General features: G+C 35.1%; 2 protein-coding genes across 2 annotated transcripts; one reads left to right on the top strand and one right to left on the bottom strand.

The window, feature by feature from the left end:
- The first annotated feature begins 14,009 nt into the window (after nt 1-14,009).
- LOC120086491 lies at nt 14,010-18,983 on the top strand. Its single transcript, XM_039043206.1, has 2 exons — nt 14,010-14,315; nt 18,191-18,983. The coding sequence occupies exons 1-2, from the start codon at nt 14,164-14,166 to the stop codon at nt 18,264-18,266; spliced, it is 228 nt and encodes a 75-aa protein (XP_038899134.1). The 5' UTR covers nt 14,010-14,163; the 3' UTR covers nt 18,267-18,983.
- A 1,598-nt stretch (nt 18,984-20,581) lies between these two features.
- On the bottom strand, nt 20,582-22,628 carry LOC120070162 (squamosa promoter-binding-like protein 13A). Its single transcript, XM_039022016.1, has 3 exons — nt 21,878-22,628; nt 21,640-21,776; nt 20,582-21,491 (listed from the first exon to the last, which is right to left on the bottom strand). The coding sequence occupies exons 1-3, from the start codon at nt 22,501-22,503 to the stop codon at nt 20,896-20,898; spliced, it is 1,359 nt and encodes a 452-aa protein (XP_038877944.1). The 5' UTR covers nt 22,504-22,628; the 3' UTR covers nt 20,582-20,895.
- Nucleotides 22,629-25,992: the final 3,364 nt, after the last annotated feature.

Genomic DNA, 25,992 nt, shown 5'->3' on the forward strand with positions numbered 1-25,992 from the left:
CAATGTAAAAAGCCATGGGAAGCAAGACATTGCTACCGGGCTTCTTATCCGTACATTCCATTGTTATTTTGTATTCTGCATTTTAATTATAGAAAATGGAAATCTCATTTCAACTTATGTTCAATCTCTCCATACTTCGCATGAGTAGCTAAATCACCGAATGGGTTGAGAAGTACTTAGCTAGCAAGACCTAAAATTTACACTTTATGCAATCATCTTGTCTTATGTATGAATCATTCACCCTTTAGAGATACTTGAGAGAGTAGTCTAAAGAAAGAATCTAAACTTGAGAGAGTCGGATTAGAACCGCAGAAGCAAGAGATAGAAACTTATACATAAGTTCTATTGCTATTAACGCACCGCATGCACCCTAGAAATAGGATATGATAGTATGCGGTCACCTTGTGTATGTGTGCATCATTCATCATTTCATAGACAAGAATAGAGGCTTAGACATAAGTCCTATTGGCATTTTCGTATACATCGCATGCGTCCTAGAAATAGGAATTATGGCATTTGCATTGAGAGATGACATGTTGTTGTTTGTGTGTAGCATGATCGCATAACTTGTACGCAATCTTAGGAAATGTTAGACAAACCCCTTCTCAACCCATTCATCGCATACTCATAGTGATTCTCGATTTCATCAACTCTTTATTCGAACTCTGTCACATAGGAAATATTCTTAAACAAAACACCATTCAACTTATTTGGTTTCACCACCACAAGAGAATCAAAATTAACTATCGCATATTAACTCAGTAGTCCCTGTGTTCAACCCTGGACTTATCAGGAAACCTAGTGAGGCTTATACTTGGGTCTTATTAGGAAAACTTGAATGTGCAATGCATAACACATCACCGCAACTCATACCATAATCGCATCACCATTTGATGCATCAAGTTTTTAACATCGCTGCCAGGGACTATGGTAGTACATATTGTGCTAACAGTAAACCTTTTTTATTTTCTTTGCAGCTTTTGACCCCTGTGCACTACTATTCCTTTGTTAAGGGAAGAAGCAGGCTTCGTATGAGCAAAGGACACGTTCCTGAGCCCAACTACGACCCAAAGATCGAAAGAACATTTCGATGAAGACAGAAAATTAACCACCGACAACAACAAGAAAGAACTCTAAGAATGGCGGAACAACCAGAGGAAAGAGTCACAAGCGCGAACAACATCATGGAAAACCCCATTCTCCTTGTAAATGACCGCAATAGACCCATCCGGGACTATGCGTCACCTAATCTGTATGATTTTTCAATAGGAATCATGAGGCCAACTTTGGACGAATCGAGGTTTGAGATGAACCCGGTTATGTTACAGATGATCCAGAAAGCCGGACAGTTTGGTGGAAGGCGTGGCGAGGATCCACACGCCCATCTCTGGAGTTTTATTGAAATCTATAACACTTTTATGTTCCCAAATATCTCAGCTAAAGAAGTTCGACTAACGTTGTTCCCATTTTCATTATGCGACCAAGTAAGGAAATGGGCTTATTCTCTCAAACTAGGGGAGATAACTTCGTGGGAACAAGTTGTAGAGAAGTTCATGAAGAAATACTTCCCTTCTACCGAGAACGCAAGAAGAAGGAAGTTGATTACGAATTTTGAACAGAAAATAGACAAATCGTTCAGCGATTCCTGGGCGAGGTTTAAGAGATTGGTGTGAGATTGTCCGCACAACGGATTACCCGACTGTCTCCAGATGGAGATATTTTATCACAGTTCCAACCCTGCATCGCAAACAGCTGCCAATACGGCAGCAGCTGGTGGTCTGCTTGATAAAACTTAAGAGGAGGCGAAGAATATCCTTGATCGCATATTTAAGAATCACGAAGATTGGCAGGAAAGGGATCAACGATTAAAAGTTCGAGAAGGGAATGCAAACAGTGGGGCCATCGCATTTCTACAGAATCAAATGAATGCGATGATTAATCTGTTATAGGGCATCGCAATCAACAACCCTAAAACGCAAAGAGGGCAAGTCAATGTAATTGAACAGATGAGCACGAATTGTGCTACTTGTGGAGAATCGCATCCGATTGAAGAATGTCCAAGGAACCCACAATCAGTTTACTTCGTAAAGAACAATCCTTTCTCTAACACACATACACCCCGGGTAGAGAAACCACCCCAATTTCGCATGAAAAAATAACCAACAACAGAGTTATCAACCTATGGCGCAAAAAGAAGGGTCGCCAGGATTTTTCTTGCGAACGAACGTCAACAGGCAACATCAAGCAAGCAGCTCGTAAGCACCGCCATCTTCTTCTCTGGAGAGCCTGTTAAACCAGTACATTGAAAAGAACGAGACGGTCCTCCAGAACCAAGCGACTTCTATCCGCAATCTCGAAATTCAAATAGGACAGATTGCGGAAGAGCTGAAAAATAGACCGCAAGGGACGCTGTCGAGCTCAACTGAGCTCTCTCGCAACCCGGGGAATACAAGAAAGAAGCAATATTAAGTAGTGACCTTGCTTAGTGGAAAGACGATAGCAGAAGAAAAGAAGGAGTCGAGTAGGACCAATCCAGTTAAGATGGAATCCAAGAACCCATTGACGCCAAATGAACCAAAAAAGCCTGAGATGACGGAACTGGAAGTTGCGTCCACCTCTAAGCCTACAGAACACGAAACAGTGAAAGTACAGCTACCACCATTCCCGCAAAGACTAAAGAAGAAGAAAAATGATGAAGTTCAGTATCATCCTTCATGGAAATGTTAAAATAGCTACACATCAACATTCCATTTACAGAAGCGATAGAACAAATGCCAAAATATGCTAAGTTTTTTAAGGACATGGTGTTAAAGAAAATAAGCACGAGAAAGTTCGCTACGGTAGCGTTAACAAAAAAATCAAATACTATAATCCCATCAAAGATGCGCGACCCAGTAAGCTTTACGATACCCTGCTCAATTGGTGAGATCTATATTGGTAAAGTTCTATGCGACCTTGGGGCCAGTATAAATTTAATGCCCCTTTCAATCTTCAAACAGTTGAATGTGAGGCAACTGACACCCACGACGGTGACTCTTCAGCTTGTAGACAGGTCTCTAGTTCACCTTGAGGGAAAGTTGAAGGATATCTTGGTCACAATTGATAAATTCATTCTACCAACAAACTTCATCATTCTTGACTATAAGGCGGACAAAGATGTGCCCATCATATTGGGACGACCATTTTTATCTATTGGTCATACTCAAATTGATGTGTACAAAGGAGAGATCACAATGAGTATAAATGGGAAGAAGCTCATGTTTAACATCATCAAAGCCATGAACTATCCAAAAGATGAAGACCTATCCGATTCTGACAATGAACACAGTTGCAATGAAGAAGTGGAGTCCGAAGAAGAAGATGAAAGAGAGGATGCGACCACATCCGTAGAAACCTGCCATGTGATCACGGAGACAGCAAACAAAGAAGAAAAATTGAATCTGAATGAAAAGAAAAAAAACACAAAAACCTTCCTTAGACAATCGTCTACCATGGAGATGAAAACTCTGCCAAGTCATCTGAAGTATGATTTTCTTGGGCAAAATGAAACCTTGACGGTGATAATTTCCTCTGTGCTACAAGAAGAACAAGAAAATGTGTTGCTTAGCATCCTGAAGAAATACATAAAAGCAATCGGGTGGACGCTAGCAGATATAAGAGGAATCAGCCCAACATACTGCACGCATAGAATACGTCTCCAAGAAAACCGGAAAGGGTCTATCGAACCTCAACGCAAACTGAACTCTACGATGAAGGAGGTTGTAAAAAAGGAGATCATAAAATGGTTGGATGAAAGCATCATATACTCGATCGTAGATAGCACGTGAGTCAGCCCCGTGCAATACATGCCCAAGAAGGGAGGAATGACGGTAGTTCCAAACGCAAACAATGAGTTAATACCAATGAGGACCATCACTGGCTGGCGGATTTGCATGGACTACTGCAAGCTCAATGTAGCGACGAAGAAGGACCATTTTCCTTTGCTTTTTATCGACCAGATGCTAGATCGCCTAGCAAGAAATGATTACTTTTGTTTTCTTGACGGGTATGCTGCCTACAACCAAATAATGATCGCTCCTGAAGACCAAGAAAAGACCATATTCACCTGCCCATACGAAACATTTGCTTTTTATCGCATGCCGTTCGGATTATACAATGCGCCAAGCACATTTCAGAGGTGCATGATGGTTATCTTCTCCGAGTATCTCAAGGATTCAGTGGAAATTTTTATGGATGACTTCTCGATTTATGGGCAAACATATGAAGTCTGTCTGAACAACTTGGAGAAGATATTAAGGAGATGCGAAGAGACAAATCTTGTGTTAAATTGGGAGAAGTTCCACTTCATGGTGAACGAAGGAATTGTGCTCGGGCACAAGGTTTCCAAGGAAGGGTTGGAGGTGGATAAAGTAAAAATTGAGGCCATTGAAAAGCTTCCACCTCCAGCAAATATAAAGGCTGTCAGGAGTTTCCTGGGATTTGTAGGATTTTACCGTCGTTTTGTGAAGGACTTTTCGAAGATAGCTCGACCATTGAATGTGTTGCTAGAGGTCGACAGAACTTTTGACTTTGATACACAGTGCCTCAACACATTCAAAATACTGAAGAATGCATTAATTACCGCACCTGTTTTGATCGCACCTGACTGGACAAAGCCATTTGAGCTAATGTTCGATGCTAGCGGTTATGCGATGGGGGCAGTACTAGCACAGAAGAAAAAAACAATGCTACACCCCATCGCATATGCAAGTAGAACTTTACCGTACTCAAGCAAATTACACTACCACTGAGAAGAAGCTTCTTGCGGTGATCTTTGCGCTCGAAAGATTCAGAGCTTATTTGCTGGGATCCAGAGTGATAGTTCACACCGACCACTCGACAATCAAATATTTAATGACAAAAAAAGATGCAAAGCCAAAGTTAATTTGATGGGTGCTCCTCCTCCAAGAATTCAACATGGAAATAATTGACCGCAAGGGGACGAGAACCAGGTTGCTGACCACCTATCGAGATTAGAGAATCCGAAAGTCGACCGCATTCAGTCGGAGGTGAATGAAACTTCTCCTGATTAGCAGTTGTTCAGACTTGAAGGATTACCATGGTACGCAGATGTTGTCAATTACCTGGTCTATGAGCAATTTTCGAAGAATTACACAGCCCACCAAAAGAGACGACTCATGCATGAATGTAAATCCTACTATTGGGATGAGTCGAATCTCTACAAGAGGGGGTTAGACCAGATCTTGTGACTGTGTGTACCAGAGACTGTTTATCATTGCATACTTTTCCAATGCCATGACTCACCTTATGGCAGACATTTCGGAGGTCAACACACAACAGCGAAAGTGTTACAAAGTGGTATTATTGGCCAACCTTATTCAAGAATGCACGAGTCTATTCTATGAAATGCGACAAGTGCCAACGCATGGAAAATATTTCATGAAAGAATGCGATGCCGATGAACATTATATTAGAATTGGAACTCTTCGACGTGTGGGGCATAAACTTCATGGGACCATTTCCACCATCAAACGGTCACAAGTACATTTTGTTGGCCGTCGATTATGTCTCTAAATGGGTTGAAATGGTATCAGGCGTCACAAGCGATGCGACGACAGTCTTTAGATTCTTGCGAAGAAACATCTTCACTCGTTTTGGCACCCCACGTGCCATAATAAGTGATGAAGGCTCCCACGTTGTCAATAGTGTTATCAACAAACTGCTGCTCAAGTACAATGTCCACCATAAGGTCGCCGCCGTATATTATCCACAGAAAAACGGCCAAGTTGAGGTGTCTAATAGGGAAATTAAACTGATCCTAGAAAAGGTGTTGAATTCTTCATGCAAAGATTGGGCCATGAAGCTTGACGATGCCTTATGGGCATATAGAACCTCCTATAAAACACTTATAGGCATGTCCCCGTATGCGCTGGTGTTTGGGAAGGCATATCACTTACTGCTGGAAGGCACTGTGGGCAGTGAAGAAGCTCAATTTTGATTTAAAGACTGCAAGGGAGGAAAGAAAACTTCAGGTTCTTGAGCTAGACGAATGGAGAATTCAAGCATATGAAAATGCCAAAATCTACAAAGAACGTGTAAAACGTTGGCATGATAAACGACTATGCGAAAAGAATCTCCAGGTTGGATAGAAGGTCTTGTTATTCAACTCTAGGCTATGACTCTTTTCCGAAAAATTAAAGTCACGTTGGTCTGGACCATTTATAATTAAAGAAGTATTCCCGCACGGTGCGGTCGAATTAACCAATGAAGAAGGGACCAGCGCATTCAAGATCAACAGACAAAGAGTCAAAATGTATCTCGGAAGAGACTTGCATCGCGAGAAAACCTCCGTGGATCTGAGGAATTCCTAACTGAAGAAGAAATGAGCAGTCTCTGCATTAATATGCAATACAAACTCATCAAGGACGCATTTTTTTTAAGTATCCTTTTAATATCTTTATTTCATGAACTTGCTTTATCTTTTTGTACAAACACTACTCTTTAAAATTATCAACTCTGTCTTTCATACTTTTTACCCTCTTAATATTTAGCAACGATCGTAGTGAACGATTGCGGTAGAGCTACGCAATAAACTAAAAACACGCGACCAGTTCGATCGGACCATCGCAATCGAGAAATCGGCCCACTACAAGAAATGATGTGATCACAGAAGATGCGGGCAACAGAGAAAATTTGGGGGTTGTATCTTTCTTTGACTCTTTTATTCCAATTTTGCACTTCATCACATCTCACTTTAATATTGCTAAATTTTATTATCGCATCCTCTTTAGTTTGACACAATCATTAAATTTTGATTACTTTATTTAGTCACCCTATTCTTCCCCATACCAATTATGATTTCAATGATGAAACTCATGCCTTTATTTATGACCGCATGTACTAGAGTCAACTTAATTTTCGGACGGTCAATTCATGAAACATTTCTAGAAGTTAGCGGTCCACCAGCTTTCTTTCAAAACGATTTTTATGAAATTTCCTAAGAGCATCGCATGAGTTATTTCAGTCTATTAGCAATGAGGACATTTTTGTGTATAAATTTAGGGGTGCCAGTATTTATTTTCAACTTTGCTACTTTAAGAAGATTTTTTTCAACTTAAAAAAAATATATTATAATGTTGATATCGAATCCTACTCGTAGTTGGATGTCTGCATGACACATGTGGGGGTAAGCCAAAACGAAGGTGGTAATCATGATCAACGCATAAATCAAGTGATCAAAACTCTGCTGCCAAGTAAAATGGGCATGAGTTTAGACTGAGAAAGAGCGCCTTGCTCATAGTTGGATGCTCGCATGACACTTGTGAGGGCAAGCCAAAACGAAGGCTAGGCACTTGGATCAGCGCAAGGTCACAAAAAGAATATCTAAATCGCACAAGGGTAAAAATCATTTGGAAACACCCCGGTTGGAAAAAGTTTTGAAATAAATCATGCGATGTCCTGGAAACAAGTAAAGTCTTTTTTAAGGTTAAACTTGTGGTCCCTAAGTATTAGAAATATTTTAGGAAGAGACCAGGATAGAAATTAAGAAGATTTTGGTTCATAAAAATTTGAATAAGGCACCTCAAGAAATCTAGGTAAGAAAAGGCAGTTGACTCCTTAAAGAAAACCTTTAGTTTATGCTTGAGGACAAGCATTTTTTTAAATTTTGGGGTGTGATAACGGGTAGAAATGCATGTTATTACAGCGCAAATAAGTAAAACAATGAGGGAATGCGACGGTAAAAATAAACAATATCATGTTCAAAAGTGTTAAACTGAGAAAATTGCGATCCCATGCACCCATCGCATAAAAGCAGTTAATTTACTTATTTTGTGCAGGAAAAATGCATTGGCACAAGTAAAATTGCGATCCAAGGAATTAGGCGTCTACACGCATTGAAAGATTGCAATCACAAAGTCCTACGATCGTATGCGATCGTGAGAAGGTTCTTAAGAAGGTGGCCATATAAAGACTATACATCAAGGTGACAACATAATAAATCATGATGGGACGAAAAACTGATGACGGTCAAATTCGAATTTAGTTGACATGCTGTTAAAGCCACACTGTAGCAAAGTACACTCAACTTTCGGTGACCATTAATCGGCGCATCAGAGCTGGAGATTTAATAACCGCCCATCATTGTAATCATTAGAGAGAAAGACTGTTTCACCTTGAGCTCTATAAATATCGGAGGCCACCATTGTAAAAGGGGTTAACAAGTTAGATCGCCATATATAGAATAGAGAATAAGTTAGGGAGCCGTAGTCTGTTCATACTTATACTTAGAAGACGGAGACGAGCTAAGAGACGAAGAAGCCAAGAGATCATTCCTGGACAGCTTGAAAGACTTTCGGGAAGTTCTACAAAGGGAGAAAGGGTCAACACTTGCGAAAGCAAGGACATTCAGCTGGACAGAATGGAGTGAAAAAGACAATGTAAAAAGCCATGGGAAGCAAGACATTGCTACCGGGCTTCTTATCCGTACATTCCATTTTTATTTTGTATTCTGCATTTTATTTATAGAAAATGGAAATCTTATTTCAACTTATGTTCAATCTCTCCATAATTTGCATGAGTAGCTAAATTACCGAATGGGTTGAGAAGTACTTAGCTAGCAAGACCTAAGATTTATACTTTATGCGATCATCTTATCTTATGTATGCATCATTCACCCTTTAGAGATACTTGAGAGAGTAGTCTAAAGAAAGAATCTAAACTTGAGAGAGTCGGATTAGAACCGCAGAAGCAAGAGATAGAAACTTATACATAAGTTCTATTGCTATTAACGCACCGCATGCACCCTAGAAATAGGATATGATAGTATGCGGTCACCTTGTGTATGTGTGCATCATTCATCATTTCATAGACAAGAATAGAGGCTTAGACATAAGTCCTATTGGCATTTTCGTATACATCGCATGCGTCCTAGAAATAGGAATTATGGCATTTGCATTGAGAGATGACATGTTGTTGTTTGTGTGTAGCATGATCGCATAACTTGTACGCAATCTTAGGAAATGTTAGACAAACCCCTTCTCAACCCATTCATCGCATACTCATAGTGATTCTCGATTTCATCAACTCTTTATTCGAACTCTGTCACATAGGAAATATTCTTAAACAAAACACCATTCAACTTATTTGTTTTCACCACTGCAAGAGAATCAAAATTAACTGTCGCATATTAACTCAGTAGTCCCTGTGTTGACCCTAAACTTACCAGGAAACCTAGTGAAGCTTATACTTGGGTTTTATTAGGAAAACTTGCATGTGCAACGCATAACACATCACCACAACTCATACCATAATCGCATCACCATTTACAACGCATCAAAGCCCCGCCGAGTTTCTTCAGTTTAAATTTGATTTTTTTTTTTTTTAATATGTTCTTTAACTTTATTTTAACTAATTTCTTTCTTTCATGAATCTCCATTTTTTCCCTTTTTTGTTTGAATGTTGTGGATAATGGAATGAGATTGTAATTAATTGGTGGTTGAGGTAAGTAATTTATTAGCAATTGTGGTTGGTTGTATGTAATAAGTTGTGAAGAATAAAAAAGTAATTAACCATACCAAATTTTTCCTCGCTTAAAAAAACAAGTTTTTTTAAAAAGTGTCATTTTTTCAAAAAATAAAGTGGGTGGAGGGGGTCATTTTTGTCAATTTCTCATTTTTCTCTCTTAATACTTTCCTCCCTTCACCCTCCATCCCTATCTTCCTCGTCTTCCCATCTTCACCTCCCAAGTCTGAAGTCCCAATTCACAGTTTTTAAATTTTTCTCTTTTCAGCGAAGGGTCTTGAAAATGGTTTCTTCTTTTCTTTCCTTTTTCCTTTTTAATTCCTTTTCTTTTATTCCTTCTTAATCTTTTTCTATACAGAGAGATGTCGGAGAGTTGTTGCAGAAATTTATGGATTTATACCGATTTGGATGCCTTTGATTAAGGAATTGAAATCGTTGGCCTTTGAATTTCACATTTCTCTTTTGATTTCATGCAATGATGAAATGCTTCTCTTTGTACTTCTGGGGATGAACATGAAGACCACGTAGAAGGAAGAGAGGGAATGAGGAAGGAGACCGGAAAGTATGAGTAAAAATATTTATTAATTTATTAATTTAGATATATTTTTAAATCATAAAAAGAATGCTTATTTAATAAATTATGGACTTTTTAAATCTATTTTGATGAGTTACTAAATTAGCCAAATTAAAACTTCAAGAACTAAGTGCACTTATTCTTCGATTAAGCCACCATATTATCCAACTTAAGAGTAAACAAAAAACGTAAATCTAAATCTAATGGGCACCAATCTAGAAGCTCCTCAATGACCACCCTAACTTTCGAGGGTCAACCTACTACTCTATTAGAAGCTTAAAGATACCTTTTAATTTTTACACGTTTGTTATCTTGTCATTTTTTTCATCCTTTATTCTAATGGATTTTTTTTTAGAATAATTTCAAAACTCAAAGGTATTTTTTTAGAACAAATTTCAAAGTTAATGACTGAATTGAAATGTTTGAAAATCTAAGCATATTATGAAACCTATCCAAATTGAGTATTTTGTATAATTTTATATTTCTTTACCATCTCATTATTATCTCTCAAACCAAAATGATTCATATATAACTTATCTACCAAGACATGAAATCTTTATCTCCAAGTCTTTCTAGTGTATATATATATACATCTCTCAAGAATGTATTTGATTTTTTTCGTATAAATAACAAAGACAACAAAAAGACATAACATTAAAATGTTAGATGTTTCGGTTCTCTCACCCATACAGTGAAAATAAAATGTTTACTAGCGTATAAATTAGAGTTTTAAGTCGGTGTATGATTTAATCTTAATTTTTATAAAAATTAAAAATGTTAAGGAAAAAAAAGGTAAATTAAACTTAATTATAAATTTAAGAAAAATTTTAAATTGATTTTCTTTTTCTTTTACCTTAAACCCAACCAACCAACCAAATCAATTAGATTTGGTCGATTCATCATTGACATGCACCTTTGCATGAAATGATGTCATATCTTCTTAAAATAGTGAGTTTAATTTTGAATACTTTGTCCATCCAAGTTCTATGTGTCGCTTGATTCGTCCTAGTCCTTATCTTAACTTTAATAGGAAAAAAAAATAATAATAATCTATGGAGTTTTCTTATTTGAAATGTTTTTTTTTTTTTATAAGATGGTAGAATATAATTTTTTTCCCCCTCCTATTTATCATCAATTATATCGAACATATTTAAAAATGAGGCGGAGTCCATTAAATTGAATATTATATTTATTCATTGTGTATTCATATATTTAAAGGAAAAAAATTTGAGTGCCCTCTTAGTAGCGCCTATCTCCATGCATCTCAAGATATTGCCTAATAAAATTCTGACATGTAACATATTTTATTTAATATTTTTCTTTATGTGTAAGAAAGAAGGATGATTGTCCCATTCAAAGGGAGGGAATAGGTATATATTATGGAGTGCGAGATTTTTCTACCTTTATCCTCTAGGAGAGAATCCTATGTAGGTGGTTTAAAAAAGTGCCTGCTTTTCCATTTTCCAATTCCAAAATGACGTGAAGCTAAATCAGAACAGAAATAAATCTGACGAAGTATAAAGTCAATAACAATTGAAAAATCAAACATGCAAGGGTGAATTAGTATATGAGAGAATCCATACGAGAACATACAAATCTTAAGTCAGAAACTAGATATTCAAAAATATTTTAGATCTAAAAAAAGTTAGATCGACAAAAAAAAAATTGTTCATATCTACTAAAAAAATAATTAGATCTACAAAAAAATAGTTATATCTACCAAAAAATTGTTCATATCTTCTAGATTAAAAAAGATAACCATACAAAGAAAACTGAAGAAGTAAAACGCAGTGTTTAACAAAAAAAATTGCAAATATAGAATGAAGTCTGATAGAATGAAGTCTGAGGAGAATACAATCATATGAGTTAGAGGGAGAAAGAAGAGAAGTGATGAAGGAAGACAAATCAAATGACAAAAGAAGAGAGAAAGGTGAGTAATGAAAATGCGTGATGGGACGAGAAAGAGATAGAAAAAGGGAGAGAGTAAGTAAAACAAATGGAAAAACGGGTGTGAACCGAGAAGAGAAAAGGGGTAAAGTAAAACAGTGGGTTTATAACTCACTGTTTTTCTTTAAACTAGCGATAAATAAGCCCACCAATCTAACTCAACACTGATGGCCTATCAAACAGCCCCTAAAGTAAAAAATTACAATCACTTTAGATCAATAGCCTTGCAAGGGTTCTCAATAGACCAAACTTACTTAATGTAAAGTCAAATGGACCCAAGATTATCATGATTTAATAAACAATTAAATAGCTTAGATATACTAAATCATGGCTACTATTACAACGATGGAAGATTATGATGTGTTTGTTTAACATTTGAAATATATATATTTTAAAAAAAAGTCATTTAAAAAATAAAATAAAATTACATTTTTATCCTTAAATTTTGAGTTTAGTTTTTATTTAGTCATTGGATTTCAAAATGTTACACATTTAGTTCTTAAGTTTTGAATTTAATTTCAATTTAGTCCATATGTTTCAAAATGTTACAATTTTACCCTTAACATTTGAGTTTTGCTTCAATTTGATCCCTAAGCTTCAAGATTTACATTTTTAACCTCGATTTTTCACTAAATACTCACTTTCCTTATTTAGAGTTAATTTATATTAATAAATTAAAAATAGTTAAAATAATTATAATTAATTAAGTTTCACTACTTTCTATCACTTTTAAAATTAAATACAAAATTTTACTTCATATTATTTTTAATTAATTAATTGAAATTATTTAATAAAAAATTGAAGTTAAAAATGTAAAATCTTGAAATCCAATGACTAAAATTGAAAAAAACTCAAACTTAGAATTAAATGTATAACATTTTAAAACTTCGGGACCAAATAAAAATTAGAGTCGAAACTTAGGGACTAATAAGATATTATTCCCAAAATAATTTGAGTGTTTGCCATTTGGCAATCACTCAAAATAATTGTTTTTTTTATAAAAAAAAAAATCAGTTTGTAAAATAAGTTGGTTGGAGGAAAACATTTGAAATGAATGTTTATAACAAGTTTTTGAGTGCTTAATGGTTAATCTTTGTGATTTTCATAGCATATGAAAATTACCAAAATACTCTCACAGTATTACTCTCCCTCACTTCCATCATGGTTTCTGACAACTTGCCACCCATTGTTGGCCACCTCCGACTACCAATTTTGGTGACAACTATCATTTGGATCTAACACCATTGCCTAACTTCGAAAATTATCATCGTTGATGACCACCTCTCGCAACTACGGACAACAACCATCTCGATGACCAAATTCGACAACCCAACTCTAGCGACCACCAACTTCGCTCGACTAACTCCAACGATGACCACCTCCTACAACAACCAATATTGTCAACAACCTATGACCACATCTCTGTCGACCAATTTTAATGATCAACTTAGACAATCATATGCTCTAACAAATCTAGTGAAAGTGTTTTAAAAGTTAAATTTGAACTTCCTTTCAAAAAAATATAAATTTGAACTCATTACACCATAGTGTTTAATAATATTATTTTTATAGTAATTTGACAGTAATAAAAACACTTTAAGTAATTACCAATCAAATAAGCTAATGTATAAAAATATTTAGGTAAAAATATAACCAAACATATAAATGTTTTTATAAAAAAATGTAGAAATGAATATGACATTTTGAAACTTTTTTTTTCCTAGATAATCAAAACATCAACCATAACATCATAAATCTATTTATTCTATTCTTCGGTATGTTAATTTAGATGGATGATATTATAAATAATATCACATATGTCACTCGATCGTAATGTTAATTTTCATTTACTAGAGAGAGAAAAAAGAGAAGAAAAAACTCTAGGGTTTTTTTTTTTTTTTTTTTTTTTTAGAGTTTGGGCTTGTGATGGGCCCTTGAAAATTGCTTCAAATGGACAATCACAATTCCTTGGAAGCCCATTAGGCCGATCATCGTCTTCTTCAATCAGCCTCGGGAACCAACAATGGAAGCAGGTTAGCATTTGCATTCGAAACACCAGTGACCAACCGGCGTGCGGAAGCTCGTATTGAACTCAATTGAAGGCTGAAGGATTCAAATACATGGCTTTAACGAATTTCATCTTGACGGTGGCCGGAGTTAGCGCCGTGGTTCTTCTTTTGAGGAGCGATGTGAAGCAATCGGCTTCAATCTTCAGGCGCAACGTCAAGCACATCCGCCAGTGGCTTGAAGAAGAATCTGCCTCTGCCTCCAAGTAATTCCTCTTTCTTCTCAGTTCTCTTTCTTGTTTTGTTCGTTTTTTTTTCTTTCTTTTAAAGTTCATGTGTATTAGTGCTATTGGAAATGAATCGGTAGACCGTAGCAATTGATTCTAGTTGGAATCGATTATTTGCCTTAGGAATTTAGTGCGCGGGCCATGGGAGTATTCATGTCTGGATTTGTATAATTTCTCAGTTTGGGATTGCAATTGCGTTATACTGCTGGGTGTATTGTTGGTTAACCAAAATTAAACCTGTATCGAACTCACTTTGGGTATAGCCATGTGGATGTTTGTATAAATCTGAATTTTCTGGGATTAAAGTGTAAAGGAAGAGAATCACTATGGTGGAAGATGTTTTGGTTGTTCAGCGAGTGGCCAATAAAAATAAAATATTTGGGGCATGCTGTAGTGGAATCTAAGAGAGAGGCCATTTGGAGACCCATCCAAGATTAAAAGATATTTGGGGAAATTAGAGACCAACTTCAATTCACTGACTTTTTCACATTTACGATTTCATGTTTTATATATTTATTTCCCGCATGCTTAATAAAGTATCTGGTAGAATAGACAAATGACAAATATACAAGACAGTTTTTGGGGATGGAAAGAATGAAGGAAAAATTAAATCATTTGGTGAGGTGAGATATAGCATTTCATCTGTGGTGTTGAGGGGGAGTTGGAAATGTTATTATGAAATGAAGTTCTCCTGGCTAAAGGTCTTTCTAGAGGTCGAGGATTTGTAGCATTAAATAAAGGAGAAATTGGTTTCAATTGGATGAGGGCACAAAAATGAAGAAAAATAGTTGCTGGCAGAAAGAACATCTCCACGCTTAGACTTGTGGCCTAACAATTATTAGTGGGAAATGATACGAGGTTTTCCTTTTGTGACGATAGATGGGAGAGAATCAGCTACTAAGGTGTATGTTTTGGAGTATTTCAAATGTGGCAGCGCTGGCAGATAAGATCCATTCACTGTGAAGGATTTTTGGATGAGAAGTAAATTCCACGAAAATTTCTATGAGATGATACTTTTCCAAAGAAGCGAGTATGATGGCGTTGCTAGAAAAGACCTAGGAACAAAGAGGATATTTATGTATGATTCTATAATCATCTGGATATTCCTCAACTAGTCACGTTTCAGAAAATTAACAGAGAAAGAGGGGGTTTTAAAGAGAAATCCAATAAGGTTGGTTTAAAATAGAGAGAGCCCACAGAAGATTAAAGTTTCCTTTATGGACTTTGCGATTTTGAAGCCACGAACACCACCAATTAGGAATTACAGAAAAGATGTCCTGATAGAGCATTTCTCCTTCCCCCAAACTGGTGTGCGCTTTGTAGAGCCAAGGAGGAGAACCAACCTCATGTTTTGTTTCACTCTGATAAGCTCCACGTCTTGGAGCATAGACTTGGGATTTACAAATATTCAATAGGTATTTCTTAATTTGTTAAAGGTCTTGAGTAGATGCTGTGGGTAGTCAATTTAAAGAGGCACATGAAGATTTCTCTGCTCAAGTTAATTATATTGATGCTGTGGTAGTTATGGTTGGATTTTGAATTCCCTTATTAGTTTGAATTTTGTTCATTGTTGAAGTGATTTTTAGTTATGGAATTGTTTCGTGTTTTACTTGATGTTTTATCTATTATTTACTTTTCTCTCTCCTCTATGGAGTTCTGTATCTATTGAACATTAGTCTCTTCATTTCATCAATGAAAAAGTTTGTCTCTTGTTCAAAAAAAGAAAAAATATGGTTGGAAAGTTGCTATCAAGTTTTCAATAATGAGGAGAGGAATAGGGAGAGTATAAGCATTTCATGAATAGGAGTAAAGCTCTGGGTCCTGGTAAGGGGTGATACAGATGTTTCTTTGAGGGGAGGGTTGATAGTCAAATTGATCAATAGGGATGTTAAGGCCATGAGCCTTCACAGATGGTTAGAAATGGAAAGAATATGTATATATAAATATCATATTTCCCTTGGTAAAGGTTGTTTAAGTGGAGATCATGAAAGATGGAGAATATCATAGCAATATGGATAATGAAGGAAATGTTTCATTTTCTGAGTAAATATATAGTTGAAAAATGAAGGTTACAGTTCCTTAATTTAGTGGCACCTTTTTGCATTTCGATGATTTCCTTCCCGTCGGTTCTCTTCTTGTAAATTAATTACGTCTTTTAGAATACTAAGAAAAGCTGCTTTTGGTCTTGGAAGGTTAAAGAACTGATAGAGGAAGGGACTTGATTGATTGATTGACTGGATAGGTCTATCATCGTTCTAATATTATTATTTTATAGTAATTTTCCTCTTCATAGTTGTTAGGAGATATGCTTTTTTTCTATAATGCACGGACACCTCATATATGGCTAGTGTCAGTGTTGGACACGGATACGTCCAGAAATGCTCCGGACACGTGTCTGGCATGCGAAAATCCGTGTCCCTTATTATTTTTAATTTTGGACACGTGATGGACATGCACGGACATGTCAATGGCACATACTCCCAAAAAAGCCAAAAATCTATGAAATCAACAACAACGTTTGGAGAGAGGTGGTTGTTGGTTGGCGTTTACAACATTGATCCAGCTGAGCGGCAGCGAAGGGAGAGAGATCGGCGTCTTTGACAGCAGCGATGAAGGGAGAGAAGAATCGAGGAGGAAGGGGGAGAGCAAAATCGGGGAAGAAGGGCTAGGGTTTTTACTCTTAAATGGGGTTTTGGGCTTTATTAATTCCTTTCAATTGTGGGTCTCTTTTAAATGGGTTCTTGGCCTTTTTTTCTTTTAAATTCTCCTTTCTTCTTCTTTATTATCTTTAAAAAACATTATTGTTAACAATTAATAAAAAAAATTAAAGTATTTTAGGTTTGATCTTATATAGTGTCTGTGTCCTACATTTTCAAAAATTGGCGTGTCGCCGTGTTGGTGTCGTGTCGTTTCTGTGTCACATGTCCGTGTCCGTGTCCATGTCTGTGCTTCTTAGCTTCTCTTGAATCTCGATCAAGTCAAGTGTACAAGGGGATGCCAAATCGATTCCTGGAATATGCTTTTGGTGTAGACTTATTTGTTATGTTGGAGTTCGTGTTCAGTCCGTTGCTAGACCCCAATTTATTTCATGTCTCATATGACAATACAAGTAAAGGACATGAGAATAAAGTAATAGTGAAACTCCAAAGCTAAAGCCTAAATGGAAATGTAATTTTTACTGTATCAGTTTATCGCTATTTGATGAAAATTACAAGCTACCTAGACTTTCAAGAGTTTTGGGAATCATCCTTTCGTAGTACTCACTCAAGTCACTTCCATCTAAGTTTAACTAGTTGGCTGTCCTCGCCCCTCTCAGTTGTCCTTTCTATTGTCTGTGTTATTATAAAATGTCCTACTAGTCCCTATTCCCTACTCGCAACTAACTTTCACTTAAAAAGTTAAAAGTTCTCAGCCTTCTTTCTTGGGAGTACTTTACGGACTGGGAAGTTGGACTCCTATTGGCATACTTCCCGAGCCTCTAGCTTCTAGCATCTCATTTCTGTTTCCTTGCTTTTTAATTAATTATTATTATTATTATTATTATTTTATGGTATTAGATCCAATAGCATAATATTAGCAAGTTTAATGCAGTGTAGTTATGTTTGGGCGGAAGAATGTTAAAACCCATTCGAGTTGGTGGGTGAAGAATATGATAGATACATAAATAAAAAGTAATAGAAGAAGAAATATCAAGCTTGTGGGTTATGGCAATTTTCATAGAACCTGTGTCTTTAAGATGTCCATTTTTCTTCTTCTTCTTCCCAGAAAAAAAAAATGTGAATGCAACAGTCTGGTGCTCCTTTTGTAGGCCATACTTTTGTAATGTAAATACGATTGTGCTGTTGTTCTTTCAGGACTGTGGAGAAAGCAACCAAGGAGCTGGAAGCCAAGACTTCTCAGAAAGACATTCCCAAAGATGACAAGCACTAATGTCAATATTGGTCATTTAGCAATGTAAACCTGTTATTGAATCAATCTCTCCCCACCCAGCCAAATTTTGTTGTCCACTTCACTACAAAAAGTCTCTGTTACTTTTCAGTGTTCCTTTTCATCCCAGTTTAGTATCTGATCCCTTCGGCCAAGATGAAAAATAACATGATTTCTCGTTACATAGAAACCCTAGTCTGTTAAATAAGATATCTCTACATCCTTACGTTTTTATATGATTGAGTTAAATGGCTTGCCTAATACCTATGTCTTTCTGTTATTCTTGACTTGTAAGACAACTCAAGATCTGCACTGAAAGGGAGATCTGTTCTCATTTACACGGCGGATTGTAGTTAGTTATTAAAACTAATTTATTCAGTGGCCTATAATAATTAGAGGTGCTGGACTGCCACCCCCCCCAGTGCAAGGATAATTGCTGTCTCACTTTATAGCATTTAGGTTGACTTCATTTTGATTATAATTATGTCTGCCTTGTGGAGAGATTGTTTCCTGTCAAAAATCAGTGTTTAGAAATTGTGCAAATTTATTTCCCTACTGAATTCCATATTTGGTATCATTATTTGAGGTCAGCCTCAGCCATGTATTGATACAGTCCCTCTTTGTTGCATTATGTTCTGTATATATCAGGTTACAAAGATTTCTGATGTTTTCATACATCACATGTAATAGAATAAAGTAAAAGTAGATATCATTTTGATATTTGAGATTTTATAAATGATTCTCTTTTATCCTTCCAGTAATTTTGGTCTCTATGGATAGAACTGTTCGGCTGGTTGATGGGAATGTTGACTGGATATTTATTTATTGGCTAGGGCTGTGTCTGTGCCTTACCATATATGGTTTATTTTAGTGCCACGATTGGATTGAAAAGAAATATTTGTTTCTTTATTATTGTAGGAGCTTAGGGTAGGGGCCCATTTTCCCTATTCTTATCTCTCTCTCTTTCCTTTTTTCCATTAAAAGGGATTTACTTTTGGATAAATACTCCCAACCTACCAAATTCCTCATGTTGTCATCTCCCAAATAATGACTCCCCTGAATAGCCACATACTTCTCTTGCATTACATGCTTCCTGTATTTTCAAGTGGAAAATACATACTTTAATTTGATAAATTTTTATTTAGATTTGAACATTTTTAACTTTTTTTAAAAGAAGACAATTATATAGTATTTATTCTAGTGTATTATACTTGTAGATTATCATAGTAAAGAACTTTAGAGAATTGATATCAATTTGTCATTATAATAATTTTTTTAAATATTGGATGGTCATTATTGGAAAAGTATAATAAATGGAAGATTTCACTTTAGATTTCTATGGAAAACAAACTGAGCTATGTATTATACAATTTAAATAGAGTTTATTTTATATGTAAATGAAAAACATAAACATAAGTAATTGCATATAAAAAATAAAGGAAAAAAAAAAAAAAAAAAAGAGGACAAAAATGTCCTCAACATAAAAATCTAAAAAAATCATATTTGAAGAGGACATCTGGGACATTCTAGTATACGCGAGCACGTTACATACCGTAAAGAAAATGAGGTAATCCACATGTCCATCTCATAGGAATCGAACAAATCTAAGGAAGTTCACTCTCGTTCTTTGGACCAGCTTCTGACTGAATAAAAAAGGATTAGTCACTTTTTCACAAACACTAGAAAAGGTTACAATAGAAAGTCCCTCGTCCATTGAAGAACCTCCAAGACAAGGGTGCAACAATCAACCATGCACTCTCAATATTCATACTGATCAATGGATCTCCACGTCTTGTGCTGTGTAGACTACTCTATTGAGAGAACCAAGGTTTGAAGAATTCCCACAAAAAACAAGGGACCTACTTCTCATCCTAGGAGTATTTCAAGAAATCTATTAATTTGAAATGACCAAGACAACAATTTAATGAATGATCCCTTGGTACTATACAACGAACAAAACAAATGAAGGGACAGAAATATTTTGAGGTCAAAGTAGTTTCAAACATTTATTTTTAAATACTTTCTATAAAAGGGGATTGTTGGTTTTACTTCTAGCATGTGCTGCTACTAATGTTGCTTAAGTACTGAGCTAACTTCTCCTAAGAGGAAGAAGGGGGTAACTAATCAGCAGTTCTTCATGCAATACTTGATAACTTTGTCAGTAGAATGATGAAATATTTTGAGAAATTCAAGCATTAAAATGGGATACTTTGAGACAACAGACTAATAAGTAAAACCAGTTATGAAGTCTCATAGACTAGACTAGATTAAAGTAACATTTATCTCAAAATATAAAAATCCAGCATCAAAACTCAACATGATCAAGGATGTGTAAGAACACAGGAACTTGCAAAGAAAACATGATCCAAGAAACAAGTCTAGAAGCCAAACAGAAAAACAATCATCACCAGGATCCCTCGCCGTTTGTTACCAAAATGGCACGAAGATATTGTAACGTGCTAACAATGCGGAGAGACTCCTAGTGTAAATGATAATGTCAAAGCAGTTATGGAAACTCAAAATAAACCAGCAAAATACATTCGCTGTCTACAATCACAGAACACAGATGTTCAAATTCAAAAGAAGTCTTTGACTAAAGCCACAAAAAAACAAACAAGTTCACTGAAGCAAACTACTCCCAATAAATGGGAAACTTGTGTGGAGCCTCCCTTCGGAACAAGCCATCAGATTCTTCCTCCATTTCAAGAACTGACTCACTATGAAGGTTAGTTTTGCAAACAGGCTTGTCCTTGGAGCCAAAGGAGCCAGAGAAATCACTTGGACTGCTGAAATCCAGCTCAGTCTCGTGAGTTTGGATTGGAACACTCAGATGGGACTGAACCAAAGTGCTCAAGCCAGCATCTGGATGAGCTTGCACCTGGTGCGATGACAGAAGATAGAGAGCACAACCTGAATCCTCGAGTGAAGTATCAGTGGGCACTGGTTTCTGGTTGCCCATCTCACTCCCCTGAGAGATTACATCAGGAAGTTGCTGATTGAAAGACAACTGAGAAGAAACCATTTGCTTGCCTTGCCTTGTGCCATTTTTGTGCAGGAAAAAAGGCAACTGTTTGTTGTCTCCTCTTCCATAACTGAAGTAAGCAGAGGAATTTGGTGGAACCATTGAAGATTTCTCTTCACCTTCAGTTCTTACAGGCCATAAACTCCTACCAAGTTCATCAGGCACATGATGAATCTGTTGATCACTGAACTGCAGCACAATTGGACCTATGGATTTGAGGAGGATAACCCAATTTTACAACCACAACAACAAGCATGAACCATTTCTTTTTTCTTTTCCTTTTTCCCCCTCCAAACAACCACATCCATCAACACATTTTTCTACGGTATATTGCAAAACAAAATCACCACTAACCTTTACAATTTGACAGAAAATCCGTTGAACTCATAAACAATGATTCAGGCTGAGGCTTCCTCCTACGCCGATTATGCCCATCAAGCCGCTTCCTACAGCTCCTCTTCACCTCATCAAACTCACCAAGCGAATGGAATCTACAATACTTTTACTCAAGAACAATCAAGAAACCATACATTTCGAGGCAAAATCCCAACAAAACAAACAAAACCCATCAATTGTTTTTTGTTGTTTTTACCTGCTACACTGTTGACAGAATCGCTTCTCCTCTCCTCTTACCAACACAACAGGGGTTTTGGAGTGGGAATCGCAGACCCTATGGCGTCGATGATAATCCTTGCAATTGGTGAGGTCAGTGTCACAACCATCAACCAAACACGTCTGGTTTTGGCTTCCATGGAGTAAACGAATCCTTTTAGAGGATCCATGAGAGGAAGAACTTTCTTGGCTCGAACCCTTGTTGGAGCCAATCGAGTCAGAGAAACTTGAGGGTGGGTTCTGTTTGTTTTCTGGGAAAATGGGTTCCCCAGAAAATTTTCCCCAACCCCAATCCATAAACAAGACTTGCTGGATTTGTGGCTTCTTCTTCTGATTCTTCTTCTTCTTTTTCTCTCCAATTGAACATGCCCAAGTCTTCAAATGGGTCTTTTCACCTTTTAAATTAAATTTAAAAAAAAAAACAAAAAACAAAAAACAAAAACAAAAACAAAACAAAAAAGAAAATACAGTCAAGGATAGAGAATGATTGGATGTTATAAGAGAGACAGGACACTGGTTTGGGTGTGTAGTACTAGTACTAGAAGATGGAAAAATTGATGGAAAGCTTAAGGAATTAGGAATATGAAATCCCAAGACCCAAAGCATTTTTTCATTTCCCTATTCCCTCTTTGATTAAAGAGTAAACAAAAGAAACAAACCCAAATGAATTTTGAGCCCTCAAGGGAGTAGTTTTGTTTTCTCATCTCTTTCTCTAAATTGAAGAGAGAGAAAGTGGGAGAGAGAGTGAATTAATAGTGGAAAGCTTTGTGAAGTTCCCATTTTGCCACAACATGACAAACACAAACTTCCAAGAAAATGGGTTTAGAATTTGATTTTAGAAAGCTACCATCTTTACCATTCCCTTCACATCAATGCCCAAGTTGGTTGCAATATTAATAATGACTAATGAAGAGAGAGAAATAGGGGAAAACACAAAAGAAAATTGGCTCATGGTCATGACAGCATTAACAATTTAAAGGTAAAAGTATCCTTGAGCAAAGAGAAAAACAGAATGACAATATAAGACACTGAAATTAGTTGGTCTTCTCATCTATCTTTTGATAATCTTTCTTCCACTTTAGGAAATACTTTAAAAATAAATTATGTTTTAGTTCTTAATTTTTCAGCATTCTCTAGTGCCATAAATTTAGTGTTTGTATCCTAACATTTGTAACAATTTAATTAAGTATAAAAACTAAATGGTTATAAGTCAATGTATTCTTGAGGTTGTTTCTGTTTTTCTTTTTTTTTTTTTAATTTGGTAAGCACCCAACTTTCCAATTCTGTGTCTAACAATTTTTTATTACTAGCCAACATGAACATAGTTTGACATATAGAAACTATTTGGAGCGTGGAGTTAAGATTTGATGTCTGAAGTTTATATGTCTGTAAAGTTCATATATCTATAGAGTTTATATATCTATATTTGGAGTGCAAAGTTGAGTTCATATGTGTAGGGTATTTGGTGTAGTATTTTGAACTCTAAATAATCTGATTTATGATGACTATTTTTGTTTTGAATCTTTTTATTTAATATTTCTACTGATCTTTCTGTTGAATAAAATATGGATCACAATTTTTGTTCTTTTAATTTTTAAAGTTTTTCTTTCTTTCTTTCTTTAATTTTTGGGTAATAAACAACCATTAACCCACTACATTTCTTATTTGAATATAGTTAAATAAAATGGGAAATCAAAGAGAAGTCAAAACTTTTTATTCCTAATTTTTCTCCATGAATTTCATCATTTTTTATTTTTTCCGTTGTTGCTCAGTATTTTTACTCTATCATGAACCATTTTAATTGAATCTCCTTCATCATCTTAGCAGCCAATGGAATGTCACAATGTTCGCTATTTCTTGACATAATTGTTCCAAAAAAATCTCTATTTTATGTGTTTTTTTTTTGTGTTACTTATTATTCAACTACATACATACTTTTCTAAATATTATTAACACTCATTTGATATGTTAATTCAATTAGATAAAAATATATTTTACAAATTTCTATGTATCAATATTGCAGTTAATATAGAAAAATATTATTAATTATATAAACAACAATTCTACAGTATACTTTAACAGTATCAATCTTATAATAGTTGAAAGTAGTTGTCAAAGTTGATTATCGAATATGACTTTCGCTTGAGTTTATAATTGGAGGTGGTTGTCGAAGTCTAAAGTTTGTCTCATAAAGGTGCTATTGGAGTTAGTCGTCAAAGTTTATCGTCGAAGGTAGTTTTCGGAGCCTAGAATTGGTCGTTGGAGGTGGTTGCCGGAACTTAGAATTGGTCGTCGAAGTTTTCATCGAAGGTGGTTGTCGGAGTCGGGAGTTTGTTCCCTGAGTGTGGCAATGATAAGCCAACAGTGGCCAATGGGTAGAGCCATTAAAAAAAAGAGTAGTAAGTTAAGGTGAGTTGGTAAAATATAGCAACTCAATCCCCCAACATTTAAAGTTGGTGGGCCAAATATTGAGTTGGCATATTATACCAACTCAACTCATGTTGGTGAGCCAAATACCTCATAACATTTCTACATCATCTAAGAAGCCATCTCTTCCAAATATTTTCTCTCACATGTATTAAATATTCTAAAAAATAAATAAATTTGAAATACAACTTTTTTTTTCATAGTTTGGAGTATGTTCAAGTTTTAGGCATTATAGTTTTGAATGTTGAATTTGAGTACTTCTGTTTTCAATAAATCTTAAATTTAGTTCCTCTAAATTAATTTTTGTTGAAATTTGTTAAATGAATAATAATTTTTAAATAAAAAAATAATATAAGTGAATATGTTTACAAAACTTATATAAAAATGCTTATAGATAATAAATTTTTTTGAAAAATATCAACAATAAACTAGTAAAAGAATTTAAATTTAAGATTTGTTGATAATACATAAATTAAAATTGGACGTTTGAAAACACATGGATTAAAATTAAATACGTCTCAAATATAAGGATAAAAATGATATTTTAAAAATACCTCCTCTTAACTTCATTAATTTAGAACATACTTATAATAAGCTTGCCACGTAAAAATTTCGTGACTACTAACTTTAGTGAATATATAAAGTATATATTACATTTACAAATAATAATAATAATCATAATAAATATATAAATTTAAAAAAACACACAAAGAAAAGGAAGAAAAGAGGAAAAAAAAAAAGGGTTCTCAAGAGAATGGATTATTATATTCAAGAGATGCTTATGCCTGAAAAAGAAATGATGCTTATTCCCATGTTTGGGAAGTTCCTTCGGCATCAGTTTTCTAAATCTATGTGAATTATATAAACACAAATATTTTAAATGATAAAACTTTTGAAAAATATTTTTAAATATAATAAAATGTCATAGTCGATATTTATCAATATCTTTCAATATTTATTAGTGATAGATGATAGTAGTATATCAATATTGACGATATTTTTATTTATTTGTAGATAGTTTTATTCTTTTTTTCATATATTTAAAAGAAATCCATTTATATAAATGTCCAACAAAGTTAACTATATCCAGTTCTCAATTTTCTTTTTCACTCTGACTATAATTTTTTTTTTTTAAAAAAAACCATTTTAATTCATAAAACTTGTGTAGAATTATATCAAATTTCACCCTAAATTTCTATCTTAAAAGAATTACCATTTCTACCTTTCGTTTAAATTATGGTAATCCAGCCCTAATTGTAAAAAAAAAATAAAAAATTGTAAACATTTTTCAAGAATTCACGAATTATAATAGAACCAAGCTTTACATGAAATTAAGTTGGATCAATTTACAAAATCGAGCATAGGTCAGACCTATGTCTACTTGGCTACATTTTTTCAAAAATATTTTTGGCTCTTATACCATTTTGTATATATATATATATATATAATATTGCTATTCTTTTTAGAAATTATGTGACGCATTAAAAAAATAATGTCCATTCATAGCAACTTGAGTAACACGATTATAAGGACATAATAAAATAATAAAACTTCTCTTGGATTTTGATTTATTGGTTTGATTGATTTGCCCATATTTCAAGCATAAGTTGTTATTTTATTGGAGAGTTGATACTTTTTTTTTTCTTCAAAAAGTCGACGGTTAAATTT

The sequence above is a fragment of the Benincasa hispida genome, chromosome 1 (genome assembly GCF_009727055.1).
Source record: "Benincasa hispida cultivar B227 chromosome 1, ASM972705v1, whole genome shotgun sequence".
Classification (NCBI taxonomy): Eukaryota; Viridiplantae; Streptophyta; class Magnoliopsida; order Cucurbitales; family Cucurbitaceae; genus Benincasa; species Benincasa hispida.